The sequence below is a fragment of the Pungitius pungitius genome, chromosome 2, assembly GCF_949316345.1.
Source record: "Pungitius pungitius chromosome 2, fPunPun2.1, whole genome shotgun sequence".
Taxonomy (NCBI): Eukaryota; Metazoa; Chordata; class Actinopteri; order Perciformes; family Gasterosteidae; genus Pungitius; species Pungitius pungitius.
The window spans coordinates 22473650-22489415 of record NC_084901.1 but is presented as its reverse complement, the minus strand read 5'-3'; the positions used below and the strand labels follow the sequence as shown (position 1 = coordinate 22489415).

Below are 15766 nucleotides of genomic sequence, written 5' to 3'. Positions count from 1 at the left end.
TAAATCTCGCGCACACTGTTGCAATACTACATTCAGCACAAAACGATGTGTTTATTTGGGAACGACTTTATGTTCCTGGTGCGGTGGTTCTAGCGTTTAGGCTAATTACGGCACTGCGCATGCGCAGACATCATCCTCGAACAGTGCTGAAGGAGGCGAGGAGGAGCAGAGAGAGAGGGAGGGTGTGTGAGAGAGAGAGAGAGAGAGAGAGAGAGAGAGCGAGAGGGAGGGAGGGAGAGAGGGAGATAGGGGAGGAAGAAGACGAAGAAGTTAGATGGTGCTTTCCTTTGTCACCGAGTCTCCGTGCTTATGACCCTCGATCAAGCTCATCGGCGACCCGTGGTATCGTTCAACCCGTTGTTGTTCCACGTCTAACTACCCCTCCGGATTTCATCCGAGAAACGGTACGTACACCAAGCTAAATTAGCCGCGGCTGCTAGCCCGACCACTTGGGAGCCGTTGCTGCTCCTCTTCTGGAGAGTTGTACTGTGTGTTGCCATGTTACACGTTTACCGACGAGCTAAGCGGGCGAAGGTCGTGCGTAACGCGGTGTAAACACACGGCCAGTACCGTATTTCATGAAGCGATAACAGAGGTGCGGGAACGTTAACGACAATGCCACCGTGCGGATTAACTGTCACACTGTTATTGTCGGTATTGTGTGTAGTGTGTAGCTGCTAGCTAACACATGAAGTTCATATTCATGACGTTAACTGACATCGGCGGTAAGGACGTGTGTGTGTGTGGGGGGGGCGGCGGTTAAAACTGACGTCACGGTTTGGAACCAACGGTGCGAAACTTTTGTGATCTCGGGTGCAGGTTCGGGGTTCGTAAACTCATGACATGTCAATGATCCCACTTCAGGTCCGATCCCCGCCGTCCACGATGATGGAGGAGTCGGTGTCCACGTTCGAGACGCATCTGACGGCCGTGATGGACAGTCTGATCCGAGCCTCGGTGTGCGAGGTCACCAAGCTGTTCCAGGACATGGTGAACGACTACCTGGTGGAGATCACCCTCAACCGGAAGGAGAACGACGCTCTCAAGCAGCGGCTGAGGCTCACCGAGAACAAACTGAGGACCGAGCGCAAGTACGGGATGGGCTGGGCGGCCACCCGCCGCAACGCCGGCCTGGCGGCGGCGGCAGAGGACGCGGCCGCAGGGCGGCAGAAGCGAAAAGTTGAGGGGGCCCGTAAGTGTTCCTTGAGGATGGCGCCTGTGTTTATTATTGTTGTTGTTGTTGTTGTGTCTTTACATTTCAAAAGGCACCTCTGGCTGAATGATGTGACGTGAGAAACATGGCTACGTCTGTGCACTCTGGGGGCTTATGTGGAGACGCACTTGTTTTGTTGGAAACCATCTGGCAAGAGCTGATCTCTCCCTCCCTCCCTCCCTCCTTCCTCTCTCCCTCCCTTCCTCCTCCGCCTCCTCTTCATGTTCGCTCCCTCTGTCCTTCACCTCCCCCTCTCCTCTGCATTCTGTCCCTCCCACTCCTCTGTGCATTTGCTCGCTCTCTCCCTCCCTCCTCTTCCTGCATTGCTCCTCTCCCTCCCACCCACCTCCTTCACTACTCTCTCTCTCTCTCTCTCCAACTCTTCCTCCTCCCCTTCCCGCTCCTCTCTCCTCCACACCGTCGTCTCCTTCCTCTCTCCCTGCCCCCACCTCCTTCTGCTCTGTTCTCTCTTTCGTCACGTTGCACACACACACACCCTTCGCTCCTTTCCTCCCCCACCTCCTCCACTCCAATCCTCTCCCGCTCCTCTCCACCACCACCATCACCATAATTACATACTCCCTCTCCACTTCATGTCTCTCTCTGCTCTGCCTCTCTCCCTCTTCCTCTCTCTCCTCTTTTTCCTCCTCAACCCTGCTCTTTCTCCTTCAACATGTCCTCTTCATCCTCCTCTCCTGTGTTGCCCCCGCCAACTGCACATTTCCCTCTCGTCTCTGCCTCTTGCTCTTCTCCTCTCTTTCATGCGCTTTTCTCTCCTTGCCGCTCTCTTCTGTCCTGCTACGCCCCCTCTCTCCCCACTCATTCATCATGCTCACTCCTCCTCCCCCTGCTCCTATTCCTCTCTCCCTTCCCCCCGAGCTCCCCTCTGCTCCTGTTCCCCCTCTGCTTCTCCAATCCTCTCCCTCCTCCTTCTCAACTCCCACTTTGCCACCCTCTTCTCTCCTCCAACTCTCTCTCCTGGCCTTACAATCATCTCCTCCCACTTCTCTCTCTCCCCCTCATATTCCATTATCTCTCCTTCCTGTCTCCCGGTGCCCCCCTCTCTCCTGCCTCCTTCCTTCTGTTCTCCTTCCTCTTTCACCTACCTCCCACCATTCACTCATCTTCCTCTCTTCTCCACAGGAGGCAAGTCAAAGAAAGGCCCGGCAGCAGTCTATGGCAAAGGCTGGCCTGGAGGTGTGTGGGAGGAAAGAGGAGGAGGAGTTGGTGGAGGAGGAGGAGGAGGAGGAGGAGGAAGAAGAAGAAGAAGAAGGGCAGAAGCTGTGGGGATGGTGGCAGGACCAGGAGGAAGAGGAAGAGGGGGGAAGGAGGCCAGGGAGATGTACCTCATCCAGTTCCCCAGGGATGAAGAAGACGAGGGAGGGATGATGGAGGACGAGGAAGGGGAGGGCAGCCTCAGCGGTGAGGGGGAGGAGACTGCCGACATCAAAGAGGAGGTGAGGGAGTCAGATTTTCTCAGAGGAGGAGGAGGAGGAGAAAGTGGCACAGCATCTCTGCTCTACTCAGCAGCTTCTTGTAGAATGAAAAAGAAGGCAGTCAGAGAAAGAAAGATAACACAGAGAATTGTTCCTGTATTTTTCAGTCATGAAATAACTGCAGAGATGTGGATGAAGACTATTGATTTGTTATTTATCGCCCAGAGGAGCCTTTGTGCTGCAAGCTTTTAGGTAGAAATACTACTGTAGAGGTGAAAAGCTGTTTGCAATGCAACCACGTGACCCAAGTGGCAAGACACACTTCCACTCTTCAAAGAGTGCAGAGTATGTTATTAGCCTCCCTGTGGCACCATTACACGGTCTTATAAAATGCCTGTGTGTGTGTGTATGTATAACCAGTAACAGTGTTGTCAACAAATGACAACTATAAATGTGTTACACGGCTGCACGGTATACCGGTTCAAACGGTATAAGACCTTCTTATAGAATTAAATTCTCACGCACTATTCATACCGGCGTTACACCATAACATCTGTCGTTGCTATTTGTGTAGCAGATTTTATTTTTACACGTCATGATACAGCGCCAAGCGGTCGGAGCTAGTTGTCTTACATGCGTTGAGATTGAGTCATGGTTATAACTTTATAACAATGAATGACTCAAAACAAACTCTTTAACCGGGTAAAACCACCACAACACAACAGCTTGTGACACATAAACATTTTGCAATACTAATAAATGTACATTTAAAAAAAAAAAAAATCCACGCCGAACTGCATGCTGGGTACATCTCACAACAAGAAGTAACTCTTTTGTTACATGAAAACATGGAAAAGAGCGATAGAGGAGAAACAAAGAGACCAGAGATGCACCAACACAACTTGTGCCCAAGAGAGGAGATCTGTCTGTTTGCAGGGTTTTTGGTTTTGGAAAATTCGACGTAAGTTACGTTGGATCAGAAAAAGATTTATCTAATTTATTAAGTCTGTTGAGCCTCTGGTGGCAACACTAGCAGCCAAAACAAGCTAACACGCTAACTCGCCGGCCAGTTGTGAGCAAGATGGCCATCAGCAGCGAGCAGCTGTTCGGGTAGCCGCGGCCTTTTTCGAGGTCAAGGATTAATGTCTTCACTTGAAAAAGCAATACCGTGATATACCGGGATACCGTCAGAATGTTTCTTAATACCGTGATATGGATTTTTGGCCATACCGTGCAGCCCTAATGTGTTGCACTACCTGGTTTGAGTCACTCACCCAGTAACTATGCTCCCTGTGCTTCTCAATGCAGTTTGCCCAAACAGAGGGTTATCAACCCGCCTCTCTCCAGCTAATCAAGGAGGCTTTGAAGATGGACCCACCCAACCAGAACCTCCACTCTTGCTCCAGAGCCCAAAGCAAAGGTAAGGAGCCCAGTGCACACTGGTTGAGGGAGGGGACGTTTGGGAAAAGGTCTTGGACCGAATAGTTTGAAAGATGGTAGAAATGATGACTCGCGCTACCTCCACCCCCACCCCCACCCCCCTTCCTTTTGTTTTCACTCAGGGGACCTGTCGGATCGTCACTCCAGCCTCCATTCAGGAGAGAGAGATGAGGACTGGGAGTCTGACTCCGCAGAGCCGTCGGAGGGGGGCATGACCATGGACGAGCTGAGGGGTCTGGAGTCTGCACTGAGGGCCGAGAGAGGCCGAGAACAGGCCGCCCTGACAACTCCCGAGCCCGTCAGCCCCGACTCGGAGGCGGAGCAAGGCAGCGAGGGAAGCCTGGCGCCCAAGTACATCGGTCTTGATGGAATGGAACACGATGAAGAGCTGGAGCCACCCACCCTCCAGAGAGAGGAGCAGACCGGGCAAAGACGGGCGAAGGACGTCGTGACGGCGGCAGGGGAGCCGAGGTCAGGCTGGTCGAAGAGGTCAAGGGAGGACGACTCGGCCGCCTCCGTGTCAGGCGAGGACGCGGCCGAGCAGGGGGAGCCAGCGCACCTGCCCCACCTGTGTGCTCCGGGCAGTGTCGGGGAGAGCGTAGGGGAAGAGGAGGGGGGCGGCGACCTGCTCCATTTCTGCCCGCAGTGCGGAGGAGGCTTCACCTCACAGGCCGAGCGCGAGGAGCACCCCTGCCCACTAGGAGAATCCCATTTGCAGGACAGCGGGGAGGACGTCCTCTACCCGTGTGCCCACTGCGGCACCACGTTCAGCCACGCCTGGGCCCTCAAGAACCACGAGTGCGCGTGCGCCGCCGAGAGGCCGCACTGCTGCGAGATCTGCGGGAAGCGCTTCACGCACTCGCGCTCCCTGGAGCGGCATCAGCTGGTGCACACGGGCGAGAGGCCCCACCGGTGCCCTCAATGCGGACGCAGCTTCAGCCGCCTGGGCAATCTGGAGCGGCACCAGCGGATTCACACCGGCGAGCGTCCGTACGGGTGCGAGGCGTGCGGGAAGCGCTTCAGCCGCGTGGAGTACTTAAAGAGACACCAGCTCATACACACCAGTGAGAAGGCGGCACTCCAGTGCTCCAACTGCGGAAGCGGCTTTAGTGACGTGGAGCAACTGAAGAACCACCAGTGTTTTTAGGAGCCTCTCCTCTAAACGTCCGACAGAACTGGAAAGAAAAAGCGTTTTTTTATTGAATGTGGGAGACCTCATGGGATCGATGCCAATCATTGGTGGAGGCTCATGTTGTTCTCAGTGATCTGGAGTCGTCTTTCAAACACGTTCTGACAGGAAGGCAAATCAACTTTAATACAAAGATACACGTGTGGACAATTTGTTGAGTAAATATAGAAGGCAAATGTCCATAATTGACAGGAAGTCAGTTGCACTTGTTGTTTCTCTATATTTTAATTTGAGGTGGTCTCATTTGTACAGAGCTTGTACTTATTTATATGATAGAGTCGTACATTTGTCTTTTTTATCAAAAAGTGGCTCACATGTTGCAACTGGTGCCCTTGTTTTTTGCCAGAAAATATAATTGACAGCTTGGTATTTTATATGTTTTGTGTTTTGGCCATATCATTAAGAAATAAATATTTCAATTCATCACAAGGCCTTTTATCAATGTCAGTGTTTTATTTTTTATTGGAAAATCATGGGGTTAGAGAATACTTCAAGATCACATTAACTTCCAACCATCACTTGACAAGACAACATTTAACATTTACTTAGTAGATAAATGGTGAAGGCGTCTGACTTGACACTTTACTAATAACACATATCAAGCCTATGAAAGAGGAACTGTGTGCAGCTATGTTAACTAGAGCGTCTCACCCTTTATTACTCAGTGCTGTTTAAACAGACTGATTGGGGATGGGGGGGGCAATGTCTTCTCACTGGAGAGTTGGCCTCATAGGCTTCAATTGTCTTGTGATGCATGCTGGGATTGAGATGGCCCTTCCTGATAGTTCCTCAGTCCTGACACTGCCTGGCTCTTCCTGAAGAGTGGAAAATGGATTTGAGAATTTTGGTTACTGAGCAGAACAAAATAAAAACAGAAAACACAAACTCTGTGTTGAATATAAAGCTTCAGTCAGCAGCTCGTAAGCTCAGGGTAACGTTGACCAAATGTCCACTAAAACTTTCATTTCACTTTTTTTCATTGTTTTTTCAACCAAAGGGTTGAAGCATCACTTCTTGGATTGATGTCAGATCTTTTCTGGCCTGTGGCTTTGTGGAGTATTTATAAAGATTCATTGTTTTTGGCTAAAACCAGGACATAGTATTTTTATACATAGTGTGTTAATAGTAAACAATAGTTTTATATAGACTCCATTAAGCAAAGCTGGTTTACTAATCATGCAAAGTGGCCACCAGAATCCCAGTGTCCCCAAAGCTTCAGGGTTCAAACTATTTCATTTAAAATTGTTTTTTTGAAGATGTGCGATTAAAAATGACATCAACTGACATCATCTTCACTAATTAAAAGAAAACCTCCTGACAAAAATCACATTGGACACAGTTTGTCCCTAAAGTTACTTGTTGCTCAGCATAATTTGTACTTTACAACATCCTGCTGGCGTCTGCCTGCTGCAGTACATACGGACAGTACAAAGTGTGAAATGTGCAACCATTTTATTTTGAGGTGTTTGCATGTGTATAAACAAAGTGGATACTTCAACAGAATTAATATTTATTTTGTGTATTACAAAGGCTCTTCACCCATTTAATGTCTTGTTTCATTAGTAAAATCACTGTTACACGATGACAACATTACAGGGAAAAATATTATTTGAAAAATAAAGTGTATTTCCTTTCCTGATTATTCTTTATTATTAGGTAAATAGAATAAAAGATGTGCTGCACATGGTGAATACAGCAGTGCACACCCACCACAGAGACATTTACTACTTGCACCGTCTATTAAACAGATGGATGGTCCTACCCAGCCTCCGGCTCAGGCGCTTCTCCAGATCCTTTAAGGACATGCGCTTCACCTCGTAGCCCTTCACCGAGGGTTTCGCCTTGGCATTAACTCGCACAACTTCATCTCCACTGTTAGGATCATTCCTTCCCACTGCGGCATACGTGGGGAAAAAGCTCTGCTCGGACTTGGGAAGGTCGGATTTGAAGGATGGGCAGCAGTAGGCCGACCACATGTACTCAGGGACAGACACCCTGTTGTTGATCCATTGTGGTTCAGACTCATACGGCATGACTCCAGTGATCACATGCATAGTCCCAGTGCAGAAGTCCTCAAAGCTTTCTAAAACCTCCTGCTCCAGAACATTCCACAGTCCGTTGTTGGAGGTCTTATGCTGTGGGACAATGTTAGTCAGCGTAAAGGTGGCTCTGCGGTCTTGTTCTGTCTCGTGGTGACCGCTTGGATTGAGGTGGCCTTTGGTGAAGCCGGAGTTCTTGTAGTCCGCCTTCACCGCCTGGTTCTCCTTCACATTCTGGTGCACGAGGGTAGATTTCGTGAAGTTTTGCATTTCTGAGCTGGCACAGGAATCCGCCAACTGAGTGACCGACAGATAAAAGGAAACAACTTTTTTTAACTCATAAGAAAACAATAGATGGGCGTGTGAACTATTCACTTAAATTACAAACAGAACTTACGATTTCCACTTTCCTTTCTCTATTACTTCACCGAAAAAAACATGTAACAATCTCACAATGATCACGAGAACACTTAAATTCTATCAATGTTCTCTGTCATTTTGCTGTCTCAAAACCTAAACACAAATTCCAAATAAATCTACAATGGAATACCGATATATGAGTTATTCAGACACACTTTTAAATAATGAGTAAACGCCTTGATAGTAATGACTGTGTTAGTCAGGACAACTTATAACACAAGTACATCGCAAAAGTACTTCAACAAATTCTATCTGCATGAAAGCTGTTATAAATAATAAAGACTTTGCAGAGGTTTTGGTTTCACTTGAGGGAGATAGTTGTGAATGGATTATATCTTAATTTGTCCACTCCTTTACACACTAATACATAGTATAAACTAAAAACTGGGTTTGAATGAAGTAATGTTCATTACAGTCTTAAAAGAAGGTCTCTGTTGTTCTACTCACCTGAGGTTCAAACATCCATGCCTGATCAGGCCGGTTGCCAGACCCACTGAGTTTGTACGCAGAGTACAGAGGTGAACGATGCTGGCGGTGATACAGGGTTGCAAAGCGGTACTGGTTTTGGTAGCGCTGGCATATTGGCTGGTACCCCTGTCCTACGATACCTGTGGGTGGAGTTTCCTTATAGAAGAAATTAAGGCACTGGGAGAAGTCCTCTCCGATCTCTCCCAGGACCAGGCCACCGAACCAGGGTAAGAGGAGAAGCAGAGCTCCCATGGAGCATTGCAGCATCTTCTTGTGTGACATTCTACACAGACAGAGCTCCAGGTTAATTAAACCTAGATCTCCCTTGCGTCCTTTCAGCATCTTGAGTGTGGGCGTTCGAGGGTTGCTCTTATATGTACTGAAAGCAGCAGTCCTGTGGGTGGGTGTAACCCCCCCCCCCATCAAACTTCCCCCTTTGACAAGCAGGAAGGCAGACTTCTGAGAAACGCCTGCACTGCACATCTTTTTCTACCCCACCCATCAGCTGAGGTGTTAAACATCTTGTTTCAAGAGTTTAACCCTTCAGAGATTGTGATAAGTTGGAGGTAAACTACGCATCAACACTGACCTTTTATATTTTTGACAATATATAAGCTTCTTAAATGGAGGTGTTTCAGCATTTCACAGCCGTGCCGCCGTTCCCAGATTTTTCACGCTGTCTAAAGAGATTGTAGAAGTAGAAGTGCGTAAAGCCACTAGGGCATAACACATACATACTGCCATGAACAAGATTCAATGTTCAGTGTGCTGTGTGTCTTTTAGTTTCTCTAATCCATGCTCCACATACAGTTACCAATGCCGATTTACTTGCATTTCGGTTACAGGCACCACACAACATTCAACGTCACCTCAATGCACAACACTCAAAACCTGTCTGCTTACCATCCACAGCTGTGCTCTTCTTCTTTCTGTTGTTTTACAGCGGTTGGCATCCATCTTATTGGTGCATTACCGCCACCTTCTGCTCCCAAATATGGATCAGACAATACTCTACCCCTTTTACCCCAAAACAAACAAAACCAAAAGAAAGAAAACAAATAAAATACAAATACAAATAAATACCCCTGTACCCCATCACTACATTTCATTCATATCCTATAAAAAAACCCTATGCTCCTCAAAAATGCCAACAGTACCTTAACCTGTGCTCTCTCACCCATGGCCAGTACTCCTTTCAGAGTGCCATCACGCAGCCCTACCTCCCTCAGACTATTCCTCATAACCTCTCTCTGCGTCTCCCTACACTTCACTTCATCACTACCTGCTCCACTGACTCCTCTTCTCCACACCCTTCATACAACCCTGTGTGGTGTTTCCCTATCATTTTTAGGGTTTAATTTAGTGCACAATGACCCAACCGTAACCTTGTTGGAAAAGTTTGTTCTCTCCTATTCCCACCTCCTACCCTGTTAACTTTGATACTCTTTTGAATCTGATTGAAATGTCTCCCTTTACCCTTCTCTATCCCACCTATCTTGCCACATTTTATTGATATTCTCCCAGTTAATACTCGTGACCTCTGCCTTAATAATGTTAACCTTCATCTCTATGCCCCCTTTCCACACCTGTGCTGATTAGCAGTCACCCACTTAAATGCATTCCCGTGGCAATGAGCCACCCTGTGGTCAAATGGCGGAACTGCACGTCCCAATTCACCCGGAGTTTCCCTCAAAATAAACTAAAAGCCCCAAAACCTGCATTATTGCTTCAACAGAGATGAAGCATGAAGGGAGACACAGAAGGGTCTCGCACAATGTAAACGATTTGCATGCTATGAAGTGCGATGTTAGTGATGCTAGAGGTGCAAACACTCATTTTGATTCTTGCATTCTTGTACGTCTTGTTCTCCTAAAAAGGTTGCTGCTTCAGCATTCCAAGTATTTGAATCCTTATTCAACTTCTCATTTTCATTGTTGGAATGCCGCTTCAGCTTTCCAAGTATTGTTATTTGAATCCTTATTCAACTTCTCATTTTTATTATTGGAATGCTGCTTCAGCATAGTTTGTTTTTTTACAGGCGACACACACACATACGAATGAGTACTACACACCCTCGCAGAAAGAGATAACAACTTGTTAAGTTTAGGCTGGGTCTCTCTTCCACCACAGCAGCCCTCTCCTCAAATAGAGCTCTGTTTGTGCGTCACACAGAGGTCTGTGAGTGTAGAACGTTTGTTGTGTTAAGAGTTTCTGCTTCAACAAACAACTACACAGGTCTCTGCTGCAGGCTGTCTGTCTCTATCCCGTCTGTCTCTGTTTGTTTGACCCACTTTATCTGCACATTCGTAGATTTTCACTTCTTAGTTTCTCTGTTAGTGTCACAGGACTTGGGTCAGTAACTTTAGATGAAGTTTGGCAATGTGTGTGTGTGTGTGTGTGTGTTTGTAGGTGCTTATTTTAACTCAGTGTCTTTTTTTCTACCAGTTTTAGGGGTTAATTAAGTATTTCTATCCTGTACGTGTGGACAATTTGTGTTGAGTAAATACAGAAGACAAATGTCCAAAATTGACAGGAAGTCAGTTGTACTTGGTGTTTCTCTATTTTCTTCTACAGCCATTTTGATTTGAGGTGGTCTTATTTGTATGTACAAATCTTGTACTTATTTATATGATAGAGTTATTTATAAAAAAGGTTGCTTACACAACTGGTGCCGTTGTTTTTGCCAGACAATATGATTGACAGCTTGGTATTTTATATGTTTTGGCCATATCATTAAGAAATAAATATTTCAATTCATCACAAGGCGTTTTACACATTTCAGTGTTTTATTGGAAAATCATGGGGTTAGTGAATACTTCAAGATCACATTAACTTCCAACCATCATTTGACAAGACAACATTTAACATTTACTTAGTAGGTAAATGGTGAAGGAGTCTGACTTGACACTTTACTAATAACAAATATCAAGCTGGGCTATGAAAGACGAACTGTGTGCAGGTTGTTAAGTCGTAGTTGAAGGCTTCGATACCTGCTGATTACACCAGAGAGCAAATCACAGCAGGAGAAACAAAGACTCTGAGTGTAGTCAGGATTCTTAAAATACTAGACTTACTAGAGCCAACTCCGACCGGACTCTTCCTTCAGCCTCTTCTTTATTGAGCAGGCAGGTCACATAAGCATGATAATTCAGTATCGGTCACATTTGTGTGTGTGTGTGTGTGTGTGTGGTGAGAAATGTTTTGTACATTTCTCCCAGATATGGAGTTGTTTTGCAATTCTAGTTAGTCAGAAAAGTGCAGCAAGAGCAGTTGCAAGGACGTTTCATACATCAACCTGGTAATCCAAGTTACTGTAAACAGTTACACAATGATTACAAAGCAAAACATGATAAACCTTAACATTCCCTCCTGTTAATCATTTGTGAACTGTTTGTCTAGTACATCAGCAGCACATCACTTAGTTGCCTATTTTTGATGTGTGCATTACTTCAGATAGCAGTTACAAACATCATATTCTTCAGTCAGATAACCCCAGATATGTAGCATTACATAAGCCAATATAGTATTATTGATCATTCTGGTCATCATAGATTGCAAACATGGCACAATACATGCAAATAACAGACATACCGTAAATCCTCAAATAAAGACCGGGATTCAATTAGTGGCCGGGCTTCAGATAGTAGCCGGGGGCGCGGTCGATACCGACAAATAAAGGCCGGGCCCTAAATACAGGCCGGGGGTAAAAAAAATAAATAAATGTAAAAGTAATATTTCATAAATACATGTTCTCCTCATGTTTAATGTTATTAGCTAATTTCATGGACTGTTGGCAATAAAAAAAAGACATTTGACCACGTAGGCCTACTAGGCGAATTTGTTATTGTTCATGAAGGCGCTTCAAAGCGGGACAGCCATGCGCCGCTGGTAGGGATGCGCTGGTGCAGCTCCGGCAGTGGGGGGAGGAGAACCGCACGCAAGTAGCCCAGGATGAGGAAAACGACGAGGAGGAGCTGCTTAATAATCAACTTGTTGTTCTCGATGATGAGGATGGGGAAGAGGATGTTGAGGGGGACGCCGAATAGCTGTACAAATGTTACTGGTGAGCTTTGGATGTAGACCTAAGTATTATGTTGACCTATTTTTCCTATGTTGACCTATTTTTCATGATGTTGACCTATTTTGCAAGGTCCATTTAGTTTGCAGTTTGTTTGCTCCATTTGACCGTAGCTCAATGGCTGTGCCCATTCAGATGTTGCTGATAAATTTTGTAGTTTCGTAATATGACAGACCTAGTCTAAGTCCTGGCCATTTGGTTTAATTTTGGTTGTCTCCTGTTCGTTCTGTGATTGCTGTCCTTTGACAGGAACAGATATTTATTGTTATGTTGACACTGCAAATAAAGCGCTATACGCGATAAACTTTTTTTTTTGGCCGAGTGAAATTTTTGACTTGCTTGATTGTAATTGAGAACATTGGAAAATATCTGTAATTAACGATGTATCTTAAGAATGACACTATGGTTTATTACTGATTCATTTCTAAATGGTTAGTCTCCAGAAAGTTGATTAGCTATAGGTCTACCGGTTTCATTCTACCGGCAGCCTATCGGTAAATGGTTGCAGGAAGTGTTGAACGCATATTCAATGAATCATATTAGCCTACTGTAATTATGCCCATTATTTTATTTAAATAATACAATTCTATAACAGAAGATACCGGTAAGTAAGAAATAAAGGCCTGCCCCAAATACAAGCCTGCCCCAAATACATGCCGGTGCGCTGTGCAGCAGTAAACTTGAGGGTTTACGGTAATCATGAAAACGACCAACGGTGTAAGCAGTTTCAACATCAATTGCCACCAGGGGCCAAAAGTTAACCATGAGTAAATGTTCCAGTTTCCTTTGACAGAGTGATCCTTGGCCATGACAAATTGCATTTGCTTCAGCACATTCATGGCAGTAGATAAATTGGTATTAACCTCGTCAGGGATGTAAGTACAACATGTAGTTCCTATTTTCACACAGACACCTCCCTCAGATGCAGTCAGGAGGTCCAATACCTGTTCTGAAGCACCATGAGGCGGAATGCCTGGATCTCACGGTTTTGGCCTTTGTTTACTTTCAGAGATGAATTTACCCATACTTGGAACCTATAGTCAACAGTTTCTAAACGCAAGAGTAATTTACCCACTCCTTCCTGTGGGACGAGGGAGAGAATTACTTTGAGGTCCACAGTTTAAATTCATTGTGGGACATTGTTCTCCCAGATATCCACATGAGGCTTGATTCCATTTTGTGTCCTCCAATTAACAGCTCAGCGCTTACGACGGACGGAATTTGGTTTCTCGTCTATAATAAAAGTGTGGTCGGTCACAAAGATTGGCGCAGAATGTTGATGTCCACTCCTGGCCAATCTAGCAAAACACTTAGTTTGGCTTTTATTCATTGGTTTGGCGTGCAGGGTTACTTGTTTTGAGGAATGCGGCATGTGGGAACATACGAAACAATCATTTTTGTTATACGACCTGGAGAGGATCTTCACATAGCTATACCACATGTTAGTATCAAATGGATGTTCAGGGTCAACGTCCTTTCAGTTACATTCATCTGAATGTAGATTTCTTCTTTCCACTTTTCTGACAAACAATTCTGAAAGTACTGATTAAAGTAATAAATATAATGCAAAACACCAGGACACATGATACAACCTCGCTCAACCATTCCAGACGATATTATGACTGTTGAAAACAAATATAGTCTTAATATATATATAGTATAGTATATAATATATAGTCTTAATTTTTTTTTTAAACCAGTTTTTCCCTTGATTTCACGAACCCCAACTGGAAGATTGTTCCAAAGCACAATTGACCTATAAAACACGGTCCTCTTCAAAGAGGTTGGATTTAGGTAGGGGTAAGGAAATCTGATGACTATTCGCCCCTCCTATGTAATGTGAATGCATATCTGAATAGTAAATTATATTGTCACAAAGAAATTTAGGAATCCGGGTGTTAATGATTCTATGAAAATATACTATACATGTTAGCAGATAGTCTATGCTTGACCACCAGCCAAGCAAGACGGTCATGCATCTCTGCAACACTAATTCGCAAAGAACAACCAAGAACCAGTCTTGCAGCCTTATTTTGAGCCACTTGTAATTGTTTTTAAATGAGTGCTTGCTGCAGCAGACCATACAACAGAACAGTAATCCAGATGACACAAAGCCAATGTACAAACAACACGACTAAACAACCGTGAACTTCCAAGAAGCTTCACCTTTTACTTGCTGTACATCAAATTGTTGTTAGAAAAGTAATTTTGTACTTGCTCAAATACAATCTTTTCCAGTAATTTACTAAGCAGAATGCTAATAGGCCTACTATTTGGGCCACAGAAAGTTGTTTTGGTATCTTTGGGTAAAGGGATTATCTTGCCCTCCTTCCAAAGTTTTGGACACACACCACTAATCAGACCTCTATTAAAAATCTGACAGATAGAAATATTAGAAAATTAGAAATATGTCCAGCTGATAACTTCAACAGCCGACTATCCAAGTTGTCTGTACCAACAGACCCACCAACAGTTAAAGATCTCAACAACATTTCCACCTGTACAACTTTAACCTGATTAAATTCAAAACTACACATTATATCTTTCATAATACACCTTTCAATTAGCTCATTTGAGTTGGAACCAACAGTGCATTTCATTGTCTCTCTAAAGTTAGAAACCTTATTAACAAAATAATCATTCAAATAATTTGCAATCTGTATTGGCTTAGTCAAATAAACTCCATTGAATTCAACAAAAGAAGTGCAAGTAGATTTTTTCCCCATGATTTCATTGAATACATTCCACATTCTCTTACTATCTGTACCACTATCGTCAATTCACTTCTGAAAATATTTTTTCTTTTTCACTCTATTCTCATTGGTCACCTGATTCCTTAAAATACATTAAAATGTTCTGTCCTCAAGAGAGTCCGAAAGAACCGCAACCTTTTTAGCCTCTTCCCTTTAAGCTCCTTAACTCAGTATCAACCCAAGGAGCACTTTTGGCTGATGAGGATCACTTGGAACGGTCCCTCCCAGCGTGGGCTGGACCAACACTTCCTCTTAATCGTCTTGATCTCTGGTAGATTATTTGCATTTACGACATCTTTGATTTCCAGCAACTTCATCATCCAGTCTGCTAAAGTGCACTTTTCTTTGGCCTTTTCATCTGTTATGTGATAGACTGGCAGCTGGAATGGGCAACCATACCATACTATTTCAAAAGGAGTTAATCCATTGCTAGTTGGAGTTATTCGCATGTACAGCTTTACCAGATCAATACATTCGGGCCAGGTTCTTCCTGTTTCCTCCCATTTGTTCATTTTCTTTAACAAATGGTTTTAGCTTGGTAAGATAATAAGGTCCACCAAGGTCCAATAGTTCAAAAGTTAGTACCCTCTAATTTCTTAATTTAATCCTACTTGAGCTACATGGAATTATTTTCCATCTTAGTTCCCAATCAAAAACAGTTACACAATGACTCCAAAGTAAAACCTTAACATATGTTAACTGGAGCGTCTCACCCTTTATTACTCAGTGC

The 15766-nt window shown here is 44.7% G+C and overlaps 2 protein-coding genes across 3 annotated transcripts; one reads left to right on the top strand and one right to left on the bottom strand.

The window, feature by feature from the left end:
• The first annotated feature begins 139 nt into the window (after nucleotides 1–139).
• LOC119210898 (zinc finger protein 263-like) lies at nucleotides 140–5723 on the top strand. The gene is given in 6 exon segments (XM_037461403.2): nucleotides 140–404; nucleotides 865–1192; nucleotides 2357–2670; nucleotides 3958–4069; nucleotides 4212–5161; nucleotides 5163–5723. Coding segments are annotated over 5 exon segments (1737 nt in total). The 5' UTR covers nucleotides 140–404; nucleotides 865–885; the 3' UTR covers nucleotides 5217–5723.
• A 16-nt stretch (nucleotides 5724–5739) lies between these two features.
• On the bottom strand, nucleotides 5740–8561 carry LOC119210899 (endonuclease domain-containing 1 protein-like). Of its 2 annotated transcripts, XM_037461405.2 has the most exons (3): nucleotides 8185–8561; nucleotides 7041–7614; nucleotides 5740–6093 (listed from the first exon to the last, which is right to left on the bottom strand). In XM_037461405.2, exons 1-3 carry the CDS (start codon nucleotides 8545–8547, stop codon nucleotides 6068–6070), a joined length of 963 nt encoding a protein of 320 aa, XP_037317302.2. In that variant the 5' UTR covers nucleotides 8548–8561; the 3' UTR covers nucleotides 5740–6067. The 2 variants fall into 2 exon arrangements, with proteins under 2 accessions (XP_037317302.2, XP_037317301.2); XM_037461404.2 differs by lacking the exon at nucleotides 5740–6093 and having other exon boundaries at nucleotides 6719–7614.
• Nucleotides 8562–15766: the final 7205 nt, after the last annotated feature.